The sequence below is a fragment of the Mytilus californianus genome, unplaced genomic scaffold (assembly GCF_021869535.1).
Source record: "Mytilus californianus isolate M0D057914Y unplaced genomic scaffold, xbMytCali1.0.p SCAF_2, whole genome shotgun sequence".
Classification (NCBI taxonomy): domain Eukaryota; kingdom Metazoa; phylum Mollusca; class Bivalvia; order Mytilida; family Mytilidae; genus Mytilus; species Mytilus californianus.
In genome coordinates, this window is record NW_026262668.1 from 122,743,484 (window position 1) to 122,766,531 (window position 23,048).

General features: G+C 33.9%; 1 protein-coding gene across 1 annotated transcript in view; it reads right to left on the reverse strand.

Moving 5' to 3' along the window:
• Window positions 1-8,574: 8,574 nt before the first annotated feature.
• LOC127727791 (UPF0415 protein C7orf25 homolog) overlaps window positions 8,575-23,048 on the reverse strand; it is a 51,318-nt gene continuing 36,844 nt past the window's right edge. Inside the window, exons 3-6 of the mRNA XM_052234908.1 lie at window positions 20,779-21,642; window positions 11,717-11,901; window positions 10,514-10,594; window positions 8,575-8,860 (exon numbers count right to left, since the gene is read on the reverse strand). Of these exons, the coding sequence (XP_052090868.1) occupies window positions 8,762-8,860; window positions 10,514-10,594; window positions 11,717-11,901; window positions 20,779-21,642 (1,229 nt within the window). The 3' untranslated portion in view covers window positions 8,575-8,761. The remainder of the gene's footprint in view (window positions 8,861-10,513; window positions 10,595-11,716; window positions 11,902-20,778; window positions 21,643-23,048) is intronic.

Here is a 23,048-nt window from a genome sequence, read left to right on the forward strand (position 1 = left end):
TCAATGGTTACATCCGGATGAGGTCCGTTTAAATTTGCTTAGTAACTTAATTTCAAAAGTGTTAATCTTTGCTGCACATCAATCGATTCCATTGGAATTTCCCCCCTGAACCTCTTTGATTTAGCTGCAAACATGTACGGACAATTAACATGCTCCACAGAGATATACAGCCAGTAAAAAAATAAATTGAAGTTGTTACTCCAGGAATTTATTCCACGATTATATAGCCCGCCTAGCTCCAATAGTTGCATTTCAAATTAATATAATAATTAAAACTGAGGGCGAAATGTAATTTTAATGCAATGGAACTAAAATGTGGAGTTTTGGGTAATAACTCCTGTGTTTGACGGGGTTCCTTTCGACAAAAATATTCGATTAATTCAAAAACCTCATGAACATGATAGCAGATTAAAATGTATTGGACAATCCATGTAATAAAAGGAACAATACTTTTGTGCAGCTTGATTTAAATAAACATGATTTTAGATTATTTAGTTTCTGGAATGTGGACTCCTTATAAAAGTCACTGAAACATACAATAATCTTACAAAAGTCACTGAAACATACAATTACCTTACAAAAGTCACTGAAACATGCAATAACCTTACAAAAGTCACTGAAGCATGCAATAACCTTACAAAAGTCACTGAAACATACAATAACCTACAAACGTCACTGAAACATACAATAATCTTACAAAAGTCACTGAAACATGCAATAACCTTACAAAAGTCACTGAAACATGCAATAACCTTACAAACGTCACTGAAACATACAATAATCTTACAAAAGTCACTGAAACATGCAATAACCTTACAAACGTCACTGAAACATACAATTACCTTACAAAAGTCACTGAAACACGCAATAACCTTACAAAAGTCACTGAAGCATGCAATAACCTTACAAAAGTCACTGAAACATACAATAACCTTACAAAAGTCACTGAAACACGCAATAACCTTATAAAAGTCACTGAAACACGCAATAACCTTACAAACGTCACTGAAGCATGCAATAACCTTACAAAAGTCACTGAAACATACAATAACCTTACAAAAGTCACTGAAACATGCAATGAATGCCCGAGTGAAATAACTTTGGTATATAGTTATTATACACCAAACACGTATCGTTATATAGAAATAATAATAATATAGTCTATATGTCAGTTATTGTCCGTGATATGACTGTTGATGCATGCGCGGACTACGAGCTATCTGTCGAGGGGTTTCCATATTGGTTAGAGTTTCGGATTAAGGTTAACGCACATGAACTTCGTGCAATCACCATAAGTAAACGAGTAATTGCGATGATGTTTTGTATTATAATTTAACCTTTAATTCTTCATGTTATTCATGCAATTACAATGTTTGATACGTAGATACAAGTTTCCTGTCTTAGGGAGGAATATATCGTACTTTGTAAAAAATCACTCTGATTCAAACAAAAAATTCTCTGAAACTGACATTATCGAGATGCTTGATTTTTTGATTGACAACATATTTGTTACTTTTGGAGGACGTGTTTTTCAACAAACAATCGGCATTCCCATGGGAACCAACTGTGCTCCTGTTCTTGCCGACTTGTTCCTTTATTCATATGAAGCTGACTTCATACAAGAACTTCTTAGGAAGTACTAACATGAGCAACACGACGGGTGCCACATGTGGAGCAGGATCTGCTTACCCTTCCGAAGCACCTGGGATCATCCCCAGTTTTTGGTGGGGTTCGTGTTGCTCAGTCATTGGTTTTTTATGTTTTGTTTTGTGTACTGTTGATTGTCTGTTTGTCTTTTTCTTTTTTAGCCATGGCGTTGTCAGTTTATTTTTCACTTATGAGTTTGAATGTCCCTTTGGTATCTTTCGCCTTCACGCAATTAAGGAATGATCTGCGTTGAGAAGGCCAACTCTTTCAACAAAAAGATTGTTTTAAAATGCATATAACTTTTATTGAAGTGGGTGAACATGCTCAATACTCCTTATAACGTCGATAGTATACACAATTTTAATAACTAAAGGCTCTCAAGAGCCTGTGTCGCTCACCTGTATTTACTGATGCTTTTGAAATCATGTAAAATAAGGTTAAAATCATAATTAATAGTATTAGATATTAGATATAATGATATCTTAGATAATAACAAAAAACTGCAAAGTTTTTGTAAAATAAGTAACTCAGGGGCAGCAACCCAACAACGGGTTGTCGGATTCGTCTGAAAATTTATGGGCAGATAAATCTAAATCTGATGAACATTTTTGCCACCTGTCAGATTTGCTATAAATGCTTTAGTTTCAGAGATATAAACCAAAAACTGCATTTTACCCTTATGTTCTATTTTTAACCAAGTCGGCCATGATGGTTGGAAGGCGGGGTCATCGGACAAATTTTTTAAACTAGATACCCTAATATTGATTATGGCCAAATATGGTTAAATTTGTCTCAGTAGTTTCAGAGAAGAAGATTTTTGTAAAAGATTACAAAAATTTACAAAAAATTGTTAAAAATTGACTACTAAGGGCAATAACTCCTAAAGGGGTCGACTGACAATTTTGGTCATGACAACTTATTTGTAGATCTTACTTTGCTGAACATTATTGCCGTTTACAGTTTATCTCTATCTATAATAATATTCAAGATAATAACCAAAAACTGCAAAATTTCCTTAAAATTACCAATTCAGGGGCAACAACCCAACAACAGGTTGTCAGATTTGTCTGAAAATTTCAGGGCAGATAGATCTTGACCTGATAATCAATTTTACTCTGTCAGATTTACTCTAAATGCTTTTGTTTCAGAGATATAAGCCAAAATCTACATTTTACCCCTATGTTCTATTTTTAGCCATGGCGGCCATCTTGGTTAGTTGTCCGGGTCATCGTACACATTTTTAAAACTAGATACCCCAATGATGATTGTGGCCAAGTTTGGTTAAATTTGGCCCACTGGTTTCAGAGAAAAAGATTTTTGTAAAAAGCTAACGACGACGACGGACGACGGACGCCAAGTGATGAGAAAAGCTCACTTGGCCCTTCGGGCCAGGTGAGCTAAAAATGAAATCGGTTGTATGGGTTATTGTTCAATTTCTAAGCAATCTAAAATAATCATCTACCCTTCATGCGACCTCAGATTTGGTATACCTAACATTATATTTACCACTGTATGATTTATAAAGTAATATGATAATTTAAAACCCGTGAAATTGCAAGTACAATGTCATGTATGTTATTCTTTCTTCCCTTGAAACACTCTTTATGTTGATAACTTGTGTATAACTCTCCAACACCATGTTTTCACTAATGTTTCCAATCGCACTTTGTTCATATGCGTTACGGATTGTAATGCAGGGAGTCCAATTATTACTGTCATATCAGAGACTAGCAGTATCAGAGACTAGTTTAATTCACAGGTAGCGTTACGGGTTGTAATGCAGGGAGTCCAATTATTACTGTCATATCAGAGACTAGTTTAATTCACAGGTAGCGTTACAAACATTATTGTTTCGTTTTCTAATGTTCTTTATCCTCACCTGTGCATTTCTTTTTTTACTTTAATTTTTAAAAAGATAAAGAATTGAATAAAATTTATTATTCCATTATAGCGATGCATGTCAGAAAGTGTTAATCAAGAGGAATTCACTGAAATAAATAATTAAAATTTAGTAGGACAGTCTGTCGTTTATATTAAAACAGAAGAATGTTGTGCAAGACAACTCCCAATAAAACCCATCATTCAGTAACAGAACATACTATTTGAAAATGATGTCTACAATCTAGGGAACTAGACAGACATCTAGAGGGCAACAAACAGCTTTCAGTGATGGACAGGTGTCTTTACAATATGCCAAGCTCTAAATCTCCCCAAGTCTCTAAAATTTTTGAATAAATCTAATAGAAACAATCTGCCATCAACATGTATTTGTGGGTTATTTCTGAATAGTTTTTTTTAATCTGGTACTGGCTAGTTTGACCTTGTATTTTAACTATATATACTGTGATTTTTATCTATATTGTCAATGCGGAATAAGTTAGACCAGAAGCAACATTATGAGCTGTAGCCAGCAGTATAAGATCTGCCATTGCCTTCTTTAATTATATTTAATAAAGTATTTGAACGTTCCGCATTCGAGTCATCAATAGCCTTATTCCACCTGGTCACATTTACTGCACAAAGGTATCGTGGTACCTAAAGATGTGAATGCATTCATTGCTGCTATCAAATCAAAACGTACTATACAGTTTTTTCGACTGGTGCCCGACCGGTTTCAAAGTTGGAATCAATTATCAACCCCCAACAGTTGTACCTGGTGGCGACTTGGCTAAGGTTCAACGTGCTTTGTGCATAATGAGCAACACAACAGCCATTGCTTAGGCCTGTGCAAGATTAGATCACAAGTTTGATTTAATGTGTGCCAAACGAGCTTTTGTTTATACGTAGGGGAAGGTATGGAAGAAGGAGAATTTTCAAAAGCCAGGGAAGATTTGGAAGCACTAATTATAGATTACGAGGATGTCGGCATAGTCTCTACAGATGCAGATGAGGTAGAGTTAAGGAGAGGATGATTGATTAAAATTAAACAGACGTTAAATCAAAGCATCGTCGATGTAGTGATCCAGCCATATTCATAGCTAGTCTCATATTCTTTCTGACCATACTTTTTTCTAATTTTTTTTATCGTTTCATTTCCAATCTTACTGTAAAATCTCTATGTTTTTGTCCAAAGGTAGGGAATTTTGCAATATTGATGCAAATATAGATATATATACTGATCTTTCAATTTTAGGCTCTGTCAGATTTTATTTTTGACAAGAATGGAAAGGAAAACCGTCAAACAAGTAATATATTTTTTATATGCTATTAATAATGACAGGTTTAATAATTTCCAGAAAGAGGCCTTATAAATGCACCTTCTCAACAACAAAAATTTAAAAAAAATAATAACTATTTTTTATCTTAATTGGTGTTCATTCTTCATTAAGAAAAAATACATTTCCTGTATTCAAATCTGAATGTACAAATACCTAATGCTGAGATATTTCCAATTACTGTTAAATAGCAATTTAATGGGATATAAATGTAAAACAAACAAATAAATTTTATTGCAGAAAATGCTCAGGTAAGAGTTATGCAATTTTGTTTAATATTTCAACCAAATTTCTGATAATTGTAACTCATTAATTAGATCTTGATTATTGACTTATGTCAACCAAATATCAAATCAATATCTTCAAGAACGAAGAAAAAAGTGTGGAAAGCTGATTTGCCGGACTGACGGATGGACAGACGGACAGACGGACGGAGTGCAAACCTAATTGTCCCCTTCGACTTCGTCGGTAGGGGACTAAAAAACCACATCAGACTAATCATTCAGCTAGCTAGCAAAATTAACAGAATATCTTAATGTAGTGTAGATCAAAATAAATAATACATTTGTAGGTTTACTATTGAGGTCAAGAATGTGTGTATTCAGTTAGGTGTGTAACAAATTGTGTCTATTTAATTATGTAACAGGTCATGAGATATTAACTGTTTTGAATTAAGCCTGGGGTTGTTTCTAATTAATACTTATTTGAAAATCATGACAGCTAATAATCATTCTGACTCTTACTTGACTATGGAAAGAATTGGAGTAATACCATTTCAAAAAAGAGTGGGAATCAACTTAGATATATTAATACACGTTGACCTACATTTCATTGAACAATAATTTACACAAGCACAAGATACTAATATAATACTTTCAAAATTCTTATCAACTGATTCAATTGATGAGCAAATACTTTTACAAATTAATTCATAAATAGTAAATCATCATAAATTTTGATTTAGAAAGGAACTATATGCAAGTGTATATCTAAAATAAAGTCACTATTCGACCAATCTTTTCTTAATTTAAGAGCAAATAACATGTAAAAAGTTTGCAGTTGATGATTAAAATGGTGTAGAAAGTTTCTGCAAGTCATAAAAACACATAATTAGTTTCATGATATGTCTTCAACTTAGTATTCTGCACCATCTCCAAAAACAGAGTGGTCACATAGATCCAGCATGGCTGTTCAAAAACTTGAAATTACACACTTACCTAGTATGGTCCAATATCCAAAATATGGTTATAATTAGCACATTAAAGAACCCAAAGAATTTAATTTTTGATGAAATCAAACAAGGTTTAATGTTGGACCCTTTGGACGTCAATGTGGACCAATTTGATAATAGGGCTCAAAATCCAAAATCTAAATACATGGTTAAATTCAGCATATCAAAGATCCCCTTGAATTCATTTTGTTTAAATCGAAAGAAATTTAATTTTGAACCCTTTGGACTTTAATATAGAGCAATTTGAAAACCGGTCCCAAAATCAATAAATTGCTTCGCCGAGCGCAGCTGGATACAACCACAGAGGTCCAACCCTGAACAGTTGGGGAAAAAATTGACACAATTTTCGCGCTTGATACAGGTCTGAATTTGGATTGTAATTCAATATTTGACACATAATAGGTTTCTGACACAGAATAACTGTAGTCAAAGAACTTACAATTGGTTATATGATTTGAATTTATATTGAATTTTTTGCTTTTGTGCTGTTGCGAATTGACCCCCCCCCCCCCTTTCCAAAAAAACAATTTGAAGGATTTTCTTTTTGATTTCTGAAATCTTGAGGAGAAAAAAAATTGTCTCCCCCCACCAATTTTTTTTTACCCCCCCCCCCCCCCCACACATTTTTGTTTAACCTCCCCCTTTTCCACAGTCATGGTCATAATTTCAATTCAAATTTCCAATGGGGTTTCCAACCAGTAACTTCTAAAAATGAATTGACAGCTTATCACCTCAAGACAATACAAAAATTCTTTATACATAATTTAAAAGCAGTGTAAAGGAGCTGATTCAAGGTTGTGTTTGAATTACCTCCCTTACACTGTAATTTGTACTTAAGTAATTGTCCATTAACCAGGACACCCTTGTTTTTCTCAATTTTTTGCCCCTAATTCCTAAACGGTTGGAGCCATAACCCCCCAAATCCAATTCTAACCATCCCTATGTGGTATGGAAACTTGTGGTATTATTTCAGAGAGATCCATACACTGTTCCACAAGTTATTGTCATGAAACTAGAAAAATGCTTATTTGGGCCCCTTTTTGGCCCCTAATTCCTAAACTGTTGAGACCATAACCCCCAAAATCAATCCCAACCTTCCTTTTGTAGTTATAAACCTTATCTATTTACTAATACTAAAGTTATTGTCTGGAAACCAAATGTCTTCGGACGACGTGACACCAATATACGACTGCAAAAAATGTTGCAGTCGTATAAAAATCTAAAAACACGACTAGATTCAGCATATCAAAGAACCGCAAGAATTCATTTTTTTTAAATCAAACAAAGTTTAATTTAAGACCATTTGGACCTTAATGTTGACCAATTGGAAAACAGACTCCAAAATTAAAAATCTAAGTACACTGTTAGATTATGCATATCAAAGAACACCAATAATTAATGTTTTGATGAAATCAAACAAAGTTTAATTTTGGACTCTTTGGATCTTAATGTGGACCAATTCAAAAACGGGGCCCAAAATCCAAAATCTAAATACACAGTTAGATTCAGCATATTAATAAACCACAAGAATTCAAGACTTTGAATTAAACCCCATTGAAATTGGTCAAGAAATAAGCAATTTATACAAAGTATTAGGCAAGTATTGTTTTTGACCCCTTTTTCCTTAACGGTTAGGACAATAACCCCCAAAATCAATCCCAACCTTCCTTTTGTGGTATGGAACCTTGTGGCACTATTTCATAGAGATCCATACATTTATTGTCAAGTTATTGTCTGGAAACCAAATATCTTCGGATGAGAAAAAATTTTGCAGTTGTATAAAAGTTGCAAAAAATTTGTAAAGTTTATATTTCAGGGCCAAACTCAAAAACAGGTTTACATTTTTTTCTCTCAAATTTTTTAGAGTTAATTGATCTTGTCTTGCTGATAATCTTTACATGTACATGTACTTGGTATTTAGTGAAGATTATTTCACAGGAGTGCTTCGTGCCAAAGGATTTTAAATACTTGTTTGTACCAAATGAATTAGGAAATTTTACTTCCACATGTCATCAAATCTTTATAAAATCTTTAAAATATTGAATATTTCTATATTTTAAAAATTAAAAAAGTAAAAAGGAGTGACCAAATTGTCAGATAATTTCAGGGTTTAAGAGAAATATAGAAGGTATTTGAGTGTGAATAGTCAAAACATCACCAAAATTTTGATAAATCAAAATGGTGGTATAGTGATCTTAAATTCAATGTTCCGTTTATAACAAACAATCTAAGAGAGAAAGATTCAGGAGTATTGTCTCATAGAAACAGGGTTCACAACGTGTCATTATACTAGATGATCAAAGACAATCCTACTTAGTATGAAACCTTTGGTGCAAAAAGTCTACCTAATAAAACGCTTCTGATGTGTCATTATGCTACAACAGCCTTAAAATAGTGTAGTTCCAATCATTCATGTAAAATTGTAAAATCAATGAGGCAGTACAGTATGGTCAACTACAAATAATGACAAACAATCCTACAACCAAGTATGAACGTTTTAATGCAAACAGTATCACAGGAGAGATATTCACAAACTGTTTTTTATGAAAGAAACCAATTCTTTGTTGAATTCAATGCGAAGGGGGATAATAATTACCAGCCCTACGATAAAATTGTTCAAATTTCTCCTCACAAAAAGTCAACATAGAATTAGCCGTGGTCAACCATATCAATCTTGATTAGTTATATCTGGGACTTTTTCAGCCGTAAATTCTTTCTTTTCTGTTAGTGCTCTAGATTGGTGAAGATAGACTGCAAATACAATGCCCTGGAATAAAAGATAAACATAGAAAACTGGAAATATTTTTTTTTTAAATTGAATAAAATAATTTAGTATAGTTTTTTTGTATTGTTGGGTAATTGTCTCATTGATGTATATATATCTAACATCTTGTTTATTCATAAACAGGACGCATGGCATACATTTAATCTATCTCTTTTATGATATCAGAAAGATTTACACAATTATCATCATTCAAATATCTGTTTAATGATTCCGAATAATATTTGTGTGTGTCGTTATTTGCTGCATCATTGAGGCATACCTGACATCTTCTGCTATAACTATCTATAGGAGTTTGATTGATTGTGTTATTAGGACTCAACAATTCTCATTCTTTTACTATTTGAACATGTTGAACACCTTGCTGTTGTAACTAGCCTTACCTAATCTTCATAAGGTCTAAGAAATAGCTGTCCTACTAAAATCAAATGACCAAGATTCTATTCCTGGGCTTTCTGTCATAAAACTTTATTCAGTATACACGCTTATAAAAATTTCGAGCACGATTTTCGTACTTGGATTTAGAAATCAACCAATCAAAATACTTGATTTGGTGTTTCAAGTACAAAACTTGTAGACCGAGTACTGAGTCAAGTTTTATGACCGAGATGCCTGGCCTTTCAATGATTGTTTTTATCGTTTGAAATTTCAGAACTAAAGGGCCACAAGTATTACCACAGTATGTTGTACCAACCATACAAAACTCTGACGTTATGTCTCCATTGTTATTATCAGTTTCTAAGTTACAGAACTAGTGAAGTCTTTCTATCTTGCATTGAATATTATCAAGGAATCCATGGTGAATTTCTATACTTTTATAGAATAATTATGAATACTATATCAAATTGACCCACAATTAAGGCGAACACATTGTAAAATTTCAAGTTGAGGCTAAGACAGTAGGCAGATTAAAGTTATCTTTCTTTACTCATTCCACTGAATGTGTCTTACTGAACAACTGCTTGAGTCTCTCTCCTACTGTTAAACAGAAACAAATTCACTGAACAGCTGATAATAAACTAATACATAGTTTGTATCAATTCATATTCGACCTTCAGCATGTTCAGAGTCAATTTCATCTGTGTTTAATGCAAATAAAGGGAGTTCATTACTAATATAAACAAGAACCTCACGCAGGAGTCTACATCTATAGTTGTTTTTATGTCAGCTGGATTGAACATAGAGCTGGGAATAGTATACTCACGTTATTATCACACCATAGATATAATACAGTTATGCTTTTCAGATCTTTGGTAGTTTCTGTTAAATTATTTCACAACTTATCACTTTCTACACTGTATAATCGCTTCAACTTACAATAGGACAAGCATGCCCACTTTCAGGTCTGCACAAAATATATTTTGAGCTCTAGATTTTAACGTTTAATGATCATTGATGCTTCTCCTATACCTCTTCTCAAACAATAACAATGATGAAAAATAAACAAACAACAATGGATAAATAAAGGAAAACAAGATAACACAGATCAGGAAAAATGTATTAAACGAAAAGAAAACGTGTAAATATTCACTAACCACCAAACACATGTGTATTGGGGTCAGTATGTATAGTGTATGCACATGCATATTTATAAATCCATAACCACTCCAGATAAAACAAACTCAATGTAGAAGTTACCTGATGCTCTGCTGCTCGAACAAATCCTGAATTAGCAGATACTGTAACACACTTCAGTTGGTCTCCAGTTCCAAATATAATCTACAAAATATTCTCAAAATAATATAGCAAGATCAAACCTTCTATGTGAGGCATATACGTTTTGACGAATACAACGACAGAGAGGGTACAAAAAAAGTATATTCTGAACAGATATATCATGTTAAGGAGGGGTATTTGCTAAAAATACCAGTCGAGAGAATGTTAAATTTCGCGAGCCGTAAGGCGAGGGAAATTCATTCTCAAGACTGGTATTTTTCGCAAATACCCCTCAAGAACATGCTATATCTGTTTAATTACACCGAATGTTAACGTTCAAAAACGCATTGATGATCGTGACGTTACAAGCGTCCAGTCGGATAGAGTATTTTTTGGCAAATACCACGACAGAGAGGGTAAAAAAGGCATATCCTTTTTGCATATACCCCGGCGGCGTTAAAAAATGAACGATATTCATTTGATAACAGTAAATTGGTGAAAAATACACTGGCTTTCAACCAATCAAAACCCAGGATTCTTACATAAGGTGTAATTATTTAAGATATATACACGGCAATGATAAAATATGAACAATATTCATCCTTCAATAAAAAATACATGAACAATACATCAGTTATCAACCAATGAAAATTCATATACTTATATAAGGTTTAATATGTTAGAGATAACATGACACAGGCCAATAATAAACTGAAAGCACAATAAAAAGAAACAAATTTATTCAACATAATATAGTTGTTGACAAATACATTGGCTCAATGAAAAAATAATAATCATAATGTCTTTATTTCGTAAGCGCCTTTAGGGAGCTACCATTTGATTTTTATGGGGGGGCTAGGATGAAAAATTTTGACCTGCCTTTTTATTTTTCCCTCTATTCGGTCCTGCCTTTTTATTTTTCACTCTATTCGGTCCTGCCTTTTTTTTTTAGTTTATCCTGACTTTTTTTTTACATAAATTGTCATCCTGCCTTTTTTTTTGCAAATAATCTCATCCTGCCTTTTTTTTTACTCAAAACTCCTGTCCTGCCTATTTTTTTCAAATTTCATCCTAGCCCCCCCCCCCCCCCCCCCATAAAAATCAAATGGTAGCTCCCTTACTAGTAATTTGGAAATGCAAGGTGTAAAAAAAAATATAATCTTTCTTTAATCATACATAATGTACCTTCGATCTGTCCCTAATTTTTCCAGTCTTTGGTAGATTCTGCGATCTCACAGAAGGCTGATCTGAGACCATTTTACATTTTTCTAAAAGTTCAGCTGCTCTACGTTTCTCGTTTTCACCACCCAAAGTATTAAGAATAGTCTGGAAGTCATCTAGTGCCGTTTTACATACATACATTTCCTTACCTGCAATTTTAAATGAATTATACAAACAATACTTATGGCATATTGATATATTAATTATCATTGCTAACAGAATAAATGAAATGTATAATGAGAGAAACAACTATAATATCAATATATAAACTGTGTATGATTCATGACTCATATTATAATGTAATATATATAATCAAGATATTTGAAATGATAACTTTATAGAGGAGGCATGTTGTCAAAATAGTATTGTAATAAATATTAATAATAATTTTTATTTTTTTTCGATACTACAAGTTGGTATTGTTTTCTGTCTATCGCTTTGTTATTTATATGTTTGTTTGTTTGTTTGTTTGTTTTTTTTTTATTTAGTAACAATCCTATTGTTTGGATTTTAGACTAATAAAATTCTTATTATGGCACCCTCAACGGAGTTGGGGTGACATATTGTTATTCTACGTTTCTTTTTTTTTTCTTATTATGGCACCCTCAACGGATTTGGGGTGACATATTGTTATTCTACGTTTCTTTTTTTTCTTATTATTTTTATTATTCTTCCTCACATTTTGTCCACGCTGTTTCTCAGAATTGAGTGATACAATGTTAATGGAACTATACTATAATGAGGACCCCCATGTGAAGTTGTGCATCTGACTCTGGAATTCTTTAATATGGCCGCCGTTTCCATGGAAACTGCAAAACAGTGAAAAATTTTCAAAATTCTAATTCTTTCATTATAAGACCTAGCTGGATGAAACTTTATGGTAATGTTCCTTGGTATGCCTAGATGTTGTGACAATATTAGGAAATTCCAAAATGGCCGCCATTGTCATGGAAACAGGGCGAAAGTTTAACATTGACCCTATGGGAAAACACATTGAAGCTGCATTTCCTGCAAGAATGTTAGATCAAACCTTCTAGAACTTAATGGATATGTAACATGACATATCCCAAAGTGGCACCTATTTTTTGGAATTTCGGAAATTGTACCCGTTACTATGGAAATAGCAAAAAATTTCAAAAATTTCAAAATGCTCCAAAATTGATGAAACTTTACAACAATGTTAATAGACATCTGTAGATGTGCTCTTTGACTTTGGAATTTTAAAAATGGCTGCCGCTCACCTGGCAAAGGGGGAAGGGTGCCATCCGTTATTGCTAGCAATTACAAATCTAGTTCTTATTCTTATTCTTATTGCAGTTATCCCCTTTAAAACAATAGATCCAACATTATATATTTGGGACATCAACATGTTAATTAAAATACGAGTAAACTACTTAGTAAGTATTTATATACTTTTTCTCCACCAGTTATTCAAATACCAACGCATATATATACTGTCAGTATATACCAGTTGAGACAAAGTAAATTTTCCCGAACAACTAGCCATAGAAGATTTCATATGAAGACTGATATTTCTGTACTTTTTGTGAGCGCTCAATTCTCCCCTTATCTGGGAGAGAGGTGTTATATGTTACAACACAACATAAGAACAAACTATACAAAATCAGTCACAAATGGTTTAACTCAATAGGTCGGTACCACGCACGCACAAACAAACAAACATAAAAACAACAGACACAAAGTACCGATATAACACATCCGATATCCCGATCTGAAATCAGCAGAGGGATCCGAATCCCGAGGAGCAATTAATAAAAAGTTTGTAATGGTGGGTAAGTAAAATCTGGATTCGATTCCCACGAAGTATAATTGCTCTTGGGATTCGGATCCAGATTTTACTTACTCGCCGTTACAAACTTCTCATTCTAATATGACGTTCTTCTTTTGCTTTGGAAACAAAGCCATGTTCTAATTCCATTTCTAATATGACGTGCTTCTTCCGCTTTGTTAACAACACCTTGATAAAATTCTCGATATATTTATACTTAGCGCAGACTAAGAGATGTACATAATAATGGCTTTTACAATATACCTCCCACGTAAATCCACATGTATCGTAACCTATGTGCAAACGCTATGCCAATTTCGCTGTATTAAAAATTGAAATTGAAAAAAAAACTACAGAACCTTTATTCTTATTTAAATGCATAACAAAAAGAATAAATGCATCAGATCTAGGAAAAATGTACAAAATCCAAATAAAATAAAATTCCTCGAAATTCTATTAAGGCTTTTGGCGCATTAACGTCATTTCAAAACATGACGTCATACGAATTAAAAGAGAGGGACGAAAGATACCAGAGGGACAGTCAAACTCATAGATTGAAAACAAATTGACAACGCCATGGCTAAAAATGAAAAGACAAACAGACAAATAATAGTACAGATGACACAACATAGAAAACTAAAGACTAAGCAACACGAACCCCACCAAAAACTGGGGGTGATCTCAGGTGCTCCGGAAGGGTAAGCAGATCCTGCTCCACATGTGGCACCCGTCGTGTTGCTTATGTTATTACAAATTCGGTAAATAGTCTAATTCGGTAAGTCACATTCGTGAAAAGGGAAGGGTATTGTAGTTACGACATAAGGAACATATCCGATATCATCTGTGAAACGGTTATTCCATAACGGTCAACCAACTCGTGATGGCGCCCGTAAAATTTACGAAGGGATGACTTCAACTTCACCATTTGGAACTCTTGGCTTAATAGCTTCCTTGTGAGCAGCAATCCTCTATCAAGGAAATCATGATAGGAAACACAAGCCCGGGAATATCGTATCAATTGGGAGATATATACTCCGTATGCAGGCGCTGCCGGAATGTTGCTACATAGAAATGGAAAGTTCACAATTGGGAAGCTGAAATCATCTCTTTTGTCGTAAAGTTTTGTTTTCAACCGACCCTCATTGTCAATTTCTAGATGTAAGTCAAGATATGAGGCAGACTTAACTGTATCTGTAGTATCCTTTATCTCTAGTTCGATGGGATAGATTCATTCAACATAGTCACAAAATTTTGTATTATTTAGTGAGAGAACATCATCTATATAGCGGAACGTAGAGTTAAAGGATGTTGCTAACTTCTTATCTTTCTTCCTAAGAAGTTCCTGTATGAAGTCAGCCTCATAATAATAAAGAAACAAGTCGGCAAGAAGAGGGGCACAATTGGTTCCCATTGGAATTCCGACAGTCTGTTGAAAAACACATCCTCCTAACGTAACAAATATGTTGTCAATCAAGAAATCAAGCATCTTGATAATGTCAGTTTCAGAGAATTTTTTGTTTGAATCAGAGTGATTCTTTACAAAGTAGGATTTATCCGTCCCCAAGACAAGATACTTGTATCTACGTTCGCCATTCTTTTTAATGAAACAAAGTAATACCAACTCTTTCAATTTGTCTTTTAGTTTGGAATGGGGAATACTTGTGTAAAGTGTAGAAAAGTAAAATGTTTTAATACTATTGCAAGATGAGAGAGTCTTAGATTGTATGTACTCTAAAAGATCTAAACGCTCAAGCTGAATGTTTTTCCTTTACGTGAACGCTCCAAATTCGGATAATGCTGCATTTAAATGGAGTTTTCAGGTAGGTGTTGTTTAATTTTCTATCCTATTGCATTATTCGCACATTAACTGATTTCAGCAAGTCAACATGGCGGCTTCATAGTTACGAAATGTCAACTGTGGAGATAACGGTAGCTTACGAAAAAAAAAGTGAATAAAAAATGGCAAATGTTAGGATTGAGAATCAAAAGAATTAAACACATTTTTTCTAGCGGTTATTCAAGAAATAACAAGCATTCTGTGAGTATTGCCTAGCAATACATAGTCCCCTACCGGTTAAAAATTCGTTGTACTGGAACAAAATGCTAACTTGATCTATAACTTGTCATGGTGTAAACTATATAACAAATAGCAAGTCAATATCTTCAAGCATGACGAAAAGAAATGTGGAAAATTGATTATTTGAGTGAATTTTCCAAGTCCAAGGACCATAACTCTGCACAACATCATCAGACCGGATCCAAATTCGAACTTGATCTGTAACTTGTCATGATAAAACTACATACCAATTATCAAATCAATATCTTCAAGCATGACGAAAAAAAGTGAGGAAAACTGATTATTTGAGTGAATTTTCTAAGTTCAAGGACCATAACTCTGCACAAAATCATTAGACCGGACCAAAATTCGAACTTGATCTGTAACTTGTCATGATAAAACTATATACCAATTATCAATATCAATATGGACATTTGTGTTGGTGTTACTCGCTAGTAAGTTCTAAAAAAAAGTTTAAATGTATCTGTTCATTTTTTATCGTTAAACTGTTGATTTTCTATAACGTTTTGGTTCATCAAATCAAAATGGCTGCCTTTCGAGCGTGTATTATAGGTCCGCTTCAAAGTACAATAGATCAAAATTTTCCAATTAGAAACGAAATAATTCTATCATGCCATACTCTATGCTCATTTTAACATGGGTAAGCATTATATTTGTCATTATTTTACACCTCGCTTATGCTCGGTATAAAGATATTGACAAATATAATGCCTACCCATGTTAAAATGAAGGCTAGTTCTAAGCCAATTACGACTAATAAATAAATCATGTTTTCCTGACTAAAGTATCGATCAGTACACATCCAAAGGATTTAGTTTAAAGACGTCATAAACAGTCTCAGAAACGCATGAAATTTAAGTCAACAGTATCTAGGATCATGAAAACGCATAACTGTACATTTAAAGCTAAACATAATTGTTAAGTTATTTAATTTATCCAAACAAAATTAATTCAAGTACCAATAAAAACAGTATTAAATAAAATGCTCCGCAGGGCGCAGCTTGATACGACCGCAGAGGTCGAACCCTGAACAGTTGGGGCAAGTATGGACACAACATTCAAGCTTGATACAGCTCTGAATTTGGATTGTGATTAAATATTTGACACAGCATAGGTTTCTGACACAGAATGAATGTGGTCTAAGAACTTAAAAATTTTACATTGGACATTCACCTATTATGGTCCAATATCCAAAACCTAAATACATGGTTAGATTCAGCATATCAAAGAACCCCAAGAATTAAATTTTTGATGAAATCAAACAAAGTTTAATTTTAGACCCTTTTGACCTCAATGTGGACAAAAATGATAACGGGACCCAAAAATCAAAAATCTAAATACATGGTTAGATTCAGCATATCAAAGAACCCAATATATATAATTTTTGTTGAAATCAAACAAATTTTAATTTTGGACCCCGATTTGGACCAACTTGAAAACTGGGCCCATAATCAAAAATCTAAATACATGTTTAGATTCAGCATATCAAAGAACCCTAAGAATTCAATTTTTGTATGGACACAACATTCAAGCTTGATACAGCTCTGAATTTGGATTGTGATTAAATATTTGAACCAGCATAGGTTTCTGACACAGAATGAATGTGGTCTAAGCACTTAAAAATTTAAAATTGGACATTCACCTATTATGGTCCAATATCCAAAATCTAAATACATGGTTAGATTCAGCATATATATCAAAGAACCCCAAGAATTAAATTTTTGATGAAATCAAACAAAGTTTAATTTTGGACCCCGATTTGGACCAACTTGAAAACTGGGCCCATAATCAAAAATCTAAATACATGTTTACATTCAGCATATCAAAGAACCCCAATAATTCAATTTTTGATGAAATCAAACAAAGTTTAATTTTGGACCCTTTGGACCTCAAATGGACCAATTTAAAAACGGGGCCCAAAATCCAAAAACTAAATACACGGTTAGATTCAGCATATTAAAGAACCCCAAGAATTCAAGAATAAAACCCCATTGAAATTGGTCAAGAAATAAGCAATTTATATGAAGTATCTTCTTTTGCACAATACTGTGCAATTAAATATTTCTTGCTATTGCGCAATACTGTACAATTGACAATTTCTTGCTATTGCGCAATATTGTGCTTTTGGATATTTCTTGCTATTGCGCAATACTGTGCAATTGAAGATTTCTTGCTATTGTGCAATACTGTGCAATTGAAGATTTCTTGCTATTGTGCAATACTGTGCAATTGAAAATTTCTTGCTATTGCACAATGCTTATTATATAATAATTTACACATCCTGTTTGGTGTGTATCTCCTACCATATCATTATTATTTGCTTTTAAATATAAATCAGAAATAACCAACTTAAAATGGAAAATTTTAAAAGAAAAAAAAAAGGAAAAAAAGAAAAAAAAGGAAAAAAAAAAAAAATCCCCCCCAAATTTTTTGAACCCCCTTATGATTCATCGTCCCCAAACTCAATCCCAGCCTTCCCTTTGTGGTATGGTACCTTGCAGTACAATTTCAGAGAGATCCATACACTTGAACACAAGTTATTGTCTGGAAACTAGAAAAATGTGTTTTTGGTCCCTTTTTGTCCCCAAATTCCTAAACGTTTAGGGCAATTACCCCCAAACTCAAACCCAGCTTTCCCTTTGTGATATGGAACCTTGTAGTACAATTTCAGAAAGATCCATACACTTACACACAAGTTATTGTCCTGAAACTAGAAAAATGCTTGTTTTTTGCCCCTTTTTGGCCCCTTATTCCTAAAATATTGAGGCAATTACCCCCATCATCAATCCCAGCCTTCCCTTTGTGGTATGGTACCTTGCAGTACAATTTCAGAGAGATCCATACACTAACACACAAGTTATGTCTGGAAGTTACAAAAATGCTTATTTTTGGCCCCTAATTCCTTTACTGTTGGTACCATAACTCCCAAAATCAATCCCAACCTTCCTTTTGTGGTATTGAACCTTGCGGTAAAATTTCATAGAGATCCATTCACTTAAACTAAAGTTAGAGTGCGAAAACCAATGTGTCTTCGGACGACACCGGACGACGCCAGACGACGACGACGACGACGACGACGCCGACGCCAACGTCATACCAATATACGACCACAAAATTTTTTTTGCAGTCGTATAAAAATGTGTTTTTTGGCCCCTTTTTGGCCCCAAATTCCTACACGTTTAGGGCAATTACCCCCAAACTCAAACCCAGCTTTCCCTTTGTGATATGGAACTTTGTAGTACAATTTCAGAAAGATCCATACACTTACACACAAGTTATTGTCCTGAAACTAGAAAAATGCTTGTTTTTTGCCCCTTTTTGGCCCCTTATTCCTAAAATATTGAGGCAATTACCCCCATCATCAATCCCAGCCTTCCCTTTGTGGTATGGTACCTTGCAGTACAATTTCAGAGAGATCCATACACTAACACACAAGTTATGTCTGGAAGTTACAAAAATGCTTATTTTTGGCCCCTAATTCCTTTACTGTTGGTACCATAACTCCCAAAATCAATCCCAACCTTCCTTTTGTGGTATTGAACCTTGCGGTAAAATTTCATAGAGATCCATTCACTTAAACTAAAGTTAGAGTGCGAAAACCAATGTGTCTTCGGACGACGCCGGACGACGCCAGACGACGACGACGACGACGACGACGCCGACGCCAACGTCATACCAATATACGACCACAAAATTTTTTTTGCAGTCGTATAAAAATGTGTTTTTTGGCCCCTTTTTGGCCCCAAATTCCTACACGTTTAGGGCAATTACCCCCAAACTCAAACCCAGCTTTCCCTTTGTGATATGGAACCTTGTAGTACAATTTCAGAAAGATCCATACACTTACACACAAGTTATTGTCCTGAAACTAGAAAAATGCTTGTTTTTTGCCCCTTTTTGGCCCTTAATTCCTAAAATATTGAGGCAATTACCCCCATCATCAATCCCAGCCTTCCCTTTGTGGTATGGTACCTTGCGGTACAATTTCAGAGAGATCCATACACTTGAACACAAGTTATTGTCTGGAAGTTACAAAAATGCTTATTTTTGGCCCCTAATTCCTTAACTGTTGGTACCATAACCCCCAAAATCAATCCCAACCTTCCTTTTGTGGTATTGAACATTATGGTAAAATTTCATAGAGATCCATTCACTTAAACTAAAGTTATAGTGCGAAAACTAATGTGTCTTCGGACGACGACGACGACGCCGGACGACGACGACGACGCCAACGTCATACCAATATACGACCGCAAAATTTTGCGGTCGTATAAAAATGTAACTACGGTGATAAATTAATAATCTTTAATAATAAGTTTATTCAAAGGATCAATAAGTGTTTATATATACCGTATCTAGATTTACGGAAAAGTCAGAAGTGTCAATCTCACTGAACAGATTGTCAAAAGTATGCAATTTATCTAAAGCAGCAATTTACAATTATATGAAACACCAAAAATAATTAATTCCATTACTTGAACTGCAACTCATATATCTATACATACTGGTATACTTGATATGACATCGGACAATTCACTATGTACTCATTTGATGATTTAGTCACAAGAGAAAAAGTAGCTGATCCAATATTCAAAATGGCACACTATTAAAAGTATACACACTATGAAGAAAATATTTACGTAAAGTGGTATTGCAACAGATGAATCTGGGTAGCATGCAACAAAACTTCTTGGACAATACATGATAATAGTCTGCTATTATTGATACTATGTTCAGAAATACTCATTACATAAGCGTTTGATGACTGATGGCAATGTCAAAGCATTAAAGCAATTATCTTTTGAAATTATAACTAGGGTAATGTTTCTTTTGTCTAACAATAAATAATTTACAAAATCATTATTGTCTGACTTACGGCTGTAGTTTGATGGAAGTTCGTGGTTACCCAGCAGTATACATGTATTAACAACTTGTTTTTTTTTAAAGAAAATATAAGGTGATAACATCAGTACTGAGACGACAAGGACAAAATTATCAACCTAGAACAGGCTAATCATGACAGGAAACTGTTTACATTCTGGAAAATTTATAAAACACACTTTGATGCTACCAATGTCATTTAATCATAATGATAAAAACAACATGTTCTCAGCATAATCAGTACACATGCAAAATATTTTGTCCTATAAGTATGTGTACCTTTTAAATATTGTTGCAATGCTGGGAGCACAGGGCATTCTCTTTCTTCTTTGGCCTGAAGTGAAAGTATATTTTCCCGAAAGATAAAATTACAACCACCGTGTGATATACTGGATACTAGCGTGATCATCGTCGTTATGTCAAGATTGACTCCATTGGCTTCCAGGACATCACCGGTCGTTTCTTGTATCACTTCCGGCACAACCGTATCTGCGAAACTATATGTTGGTACACTTCCCAAAATCTTTAGCAGTATATCTTGTTTATTGGGACAGTTTGTGGACTGAGAATATTCCTGATATCTGTCATTGATATTTGACACATTTAAGATATTTTTACCATGATTCGATTGGATTGTTAACGACATACTTTTAAGACTGTTAGCATTTCCTTTCTCTATGCACGTCGTTTGACTTTCAATCAGACCAGAATATCTTCTCTTGTCATTTGACAGATCTCCAGGTTCAGATTGCTTTTGAGTAATCTCGATTTTCTCTAATTGTTTTAATCTATTATAACAAGATTTGAATTCACTTGCATTTGGAATGTGAAAATCACCATCCTCTTCATTGTCATTCTCTTCCTCGTCCGAAACACTCTTAATTCGATTGTAAACGTCATATTCATCGTCAGAGTAACTTCCGGAATTCTCTACCAGATGCTGAACGTCTGTAGAAACTGGTATTCTTTTCCCCCAAACTTTAACACCAATATCTTCAAGAGCAGTTGCCATGACATCAGTTACCTCGTTGTAAAATGCATAGTGTATTTCTGGTATGATAAAATTGATCGTATGTTCAGCTGCACATTTCAAATAATCTTCAGCTTGGCGGACAATATCCCGGTCTCCATACTGACCTCTACCTAATGTTTAAGTAAATGTTATATCAATATTACAAATTTTATATACAAATATTCAATAACAATTGGAACACCGCCGTATTAATGGCCTGAATAAAAGCTTATTCTTGTATTTTCCATGCACATATACAAAATTGTAAACCAAAGGCAGATATTGAAATTGATTTACTGTTACAACTAATATGTTTGAGAAACAAGCATTCTGTGAGTATTGCATGGCAATACATAGTCCCCTATCGGTTAAAAATTCATTGTAATGGAGCAAAACTACCACTAAATTCTTCAAACAATTCACTAAAGAAAAGGAAAAAAATCCAAAATGTCATTTATCTTAATACAATGTCTTTTACAAATCTTAAAAAATTAAAGAACCTTAGTGAGCGCGCTCACATACCCCACGTCCCCACATTATCATTGGAGAAATAAAATATGTGTAAGAAAAAAAAATTGTATAAGAAAAAAAAATTGAATCATAATTTCCTGTCAATATGCACATCTACATAGTATGTCCTTATTATCTACAAAGTTTCATGAAATTATGTTGTGTGGTTTCAGAGGAGTTGCGATGACAAACTGTTGCAGAAGTACATTGAAGCAAATAAGCTCAAAGGGGCGTAACTCATAGAAAAAAAAATGAATCATAATTTCCTGTCGATATGCACATCTACATAGTATGTCCTTATTATCTACAAAGTTTCATGAAATTCTGTTGTGTGGTTTCAGAGGAGTTGCGATGACAAACTGTTGCAGAAGTACATTGAAGCAAATAAGTTCAAAGGGGCGTAACTCCTAGAAAAAAAATTGAATCATAATTTCCTGTCGATATGCACATCTACATAGTATGTCCTTATTATCTAAAAAGGTTTCATGAAATTCTGTTGTGTGGTATCAGAGGAGTTGCGATGACAAACTGTTGCAGTAGTACATTGAAGCAAATAAGTTCAAAGGGGCGTAACTCCTAGAAAAAAAAATGAACCGTAATTTCCTGTCGATATGTACATCTACATAGTATGTCCTTATTATCTAAAAAGTTTTCATGAAATTCTGTTGTGTGGTATCAGAGGAGTTGCGTCGAGTATAATAAATGTGGATAGTGTCCACATGTGGACACAGATGATGCCCCCGCTTGCATATCATATAGTTATACGGTAAAAGTGACGTTACCCAAATTTGAACTTGATCTTGAGTTTTGAGGTAATAAGCATTGTGTGTAAGTCTCATAACATTTGGTTGAGGCTAACTTAAGTAGAGAACAGAAGCTAAAAATTCAGCAATTTTTCTATTTGTAAACACGCATAACTCTAGAACGGTTGTGTATAAGTTTAATAACATTTGGTTGAGACAAACTAGTTAGAGAACGGAAACGAAAAATTCAGCAATTTTATGTTTATAAAGGGACATAACTCGAG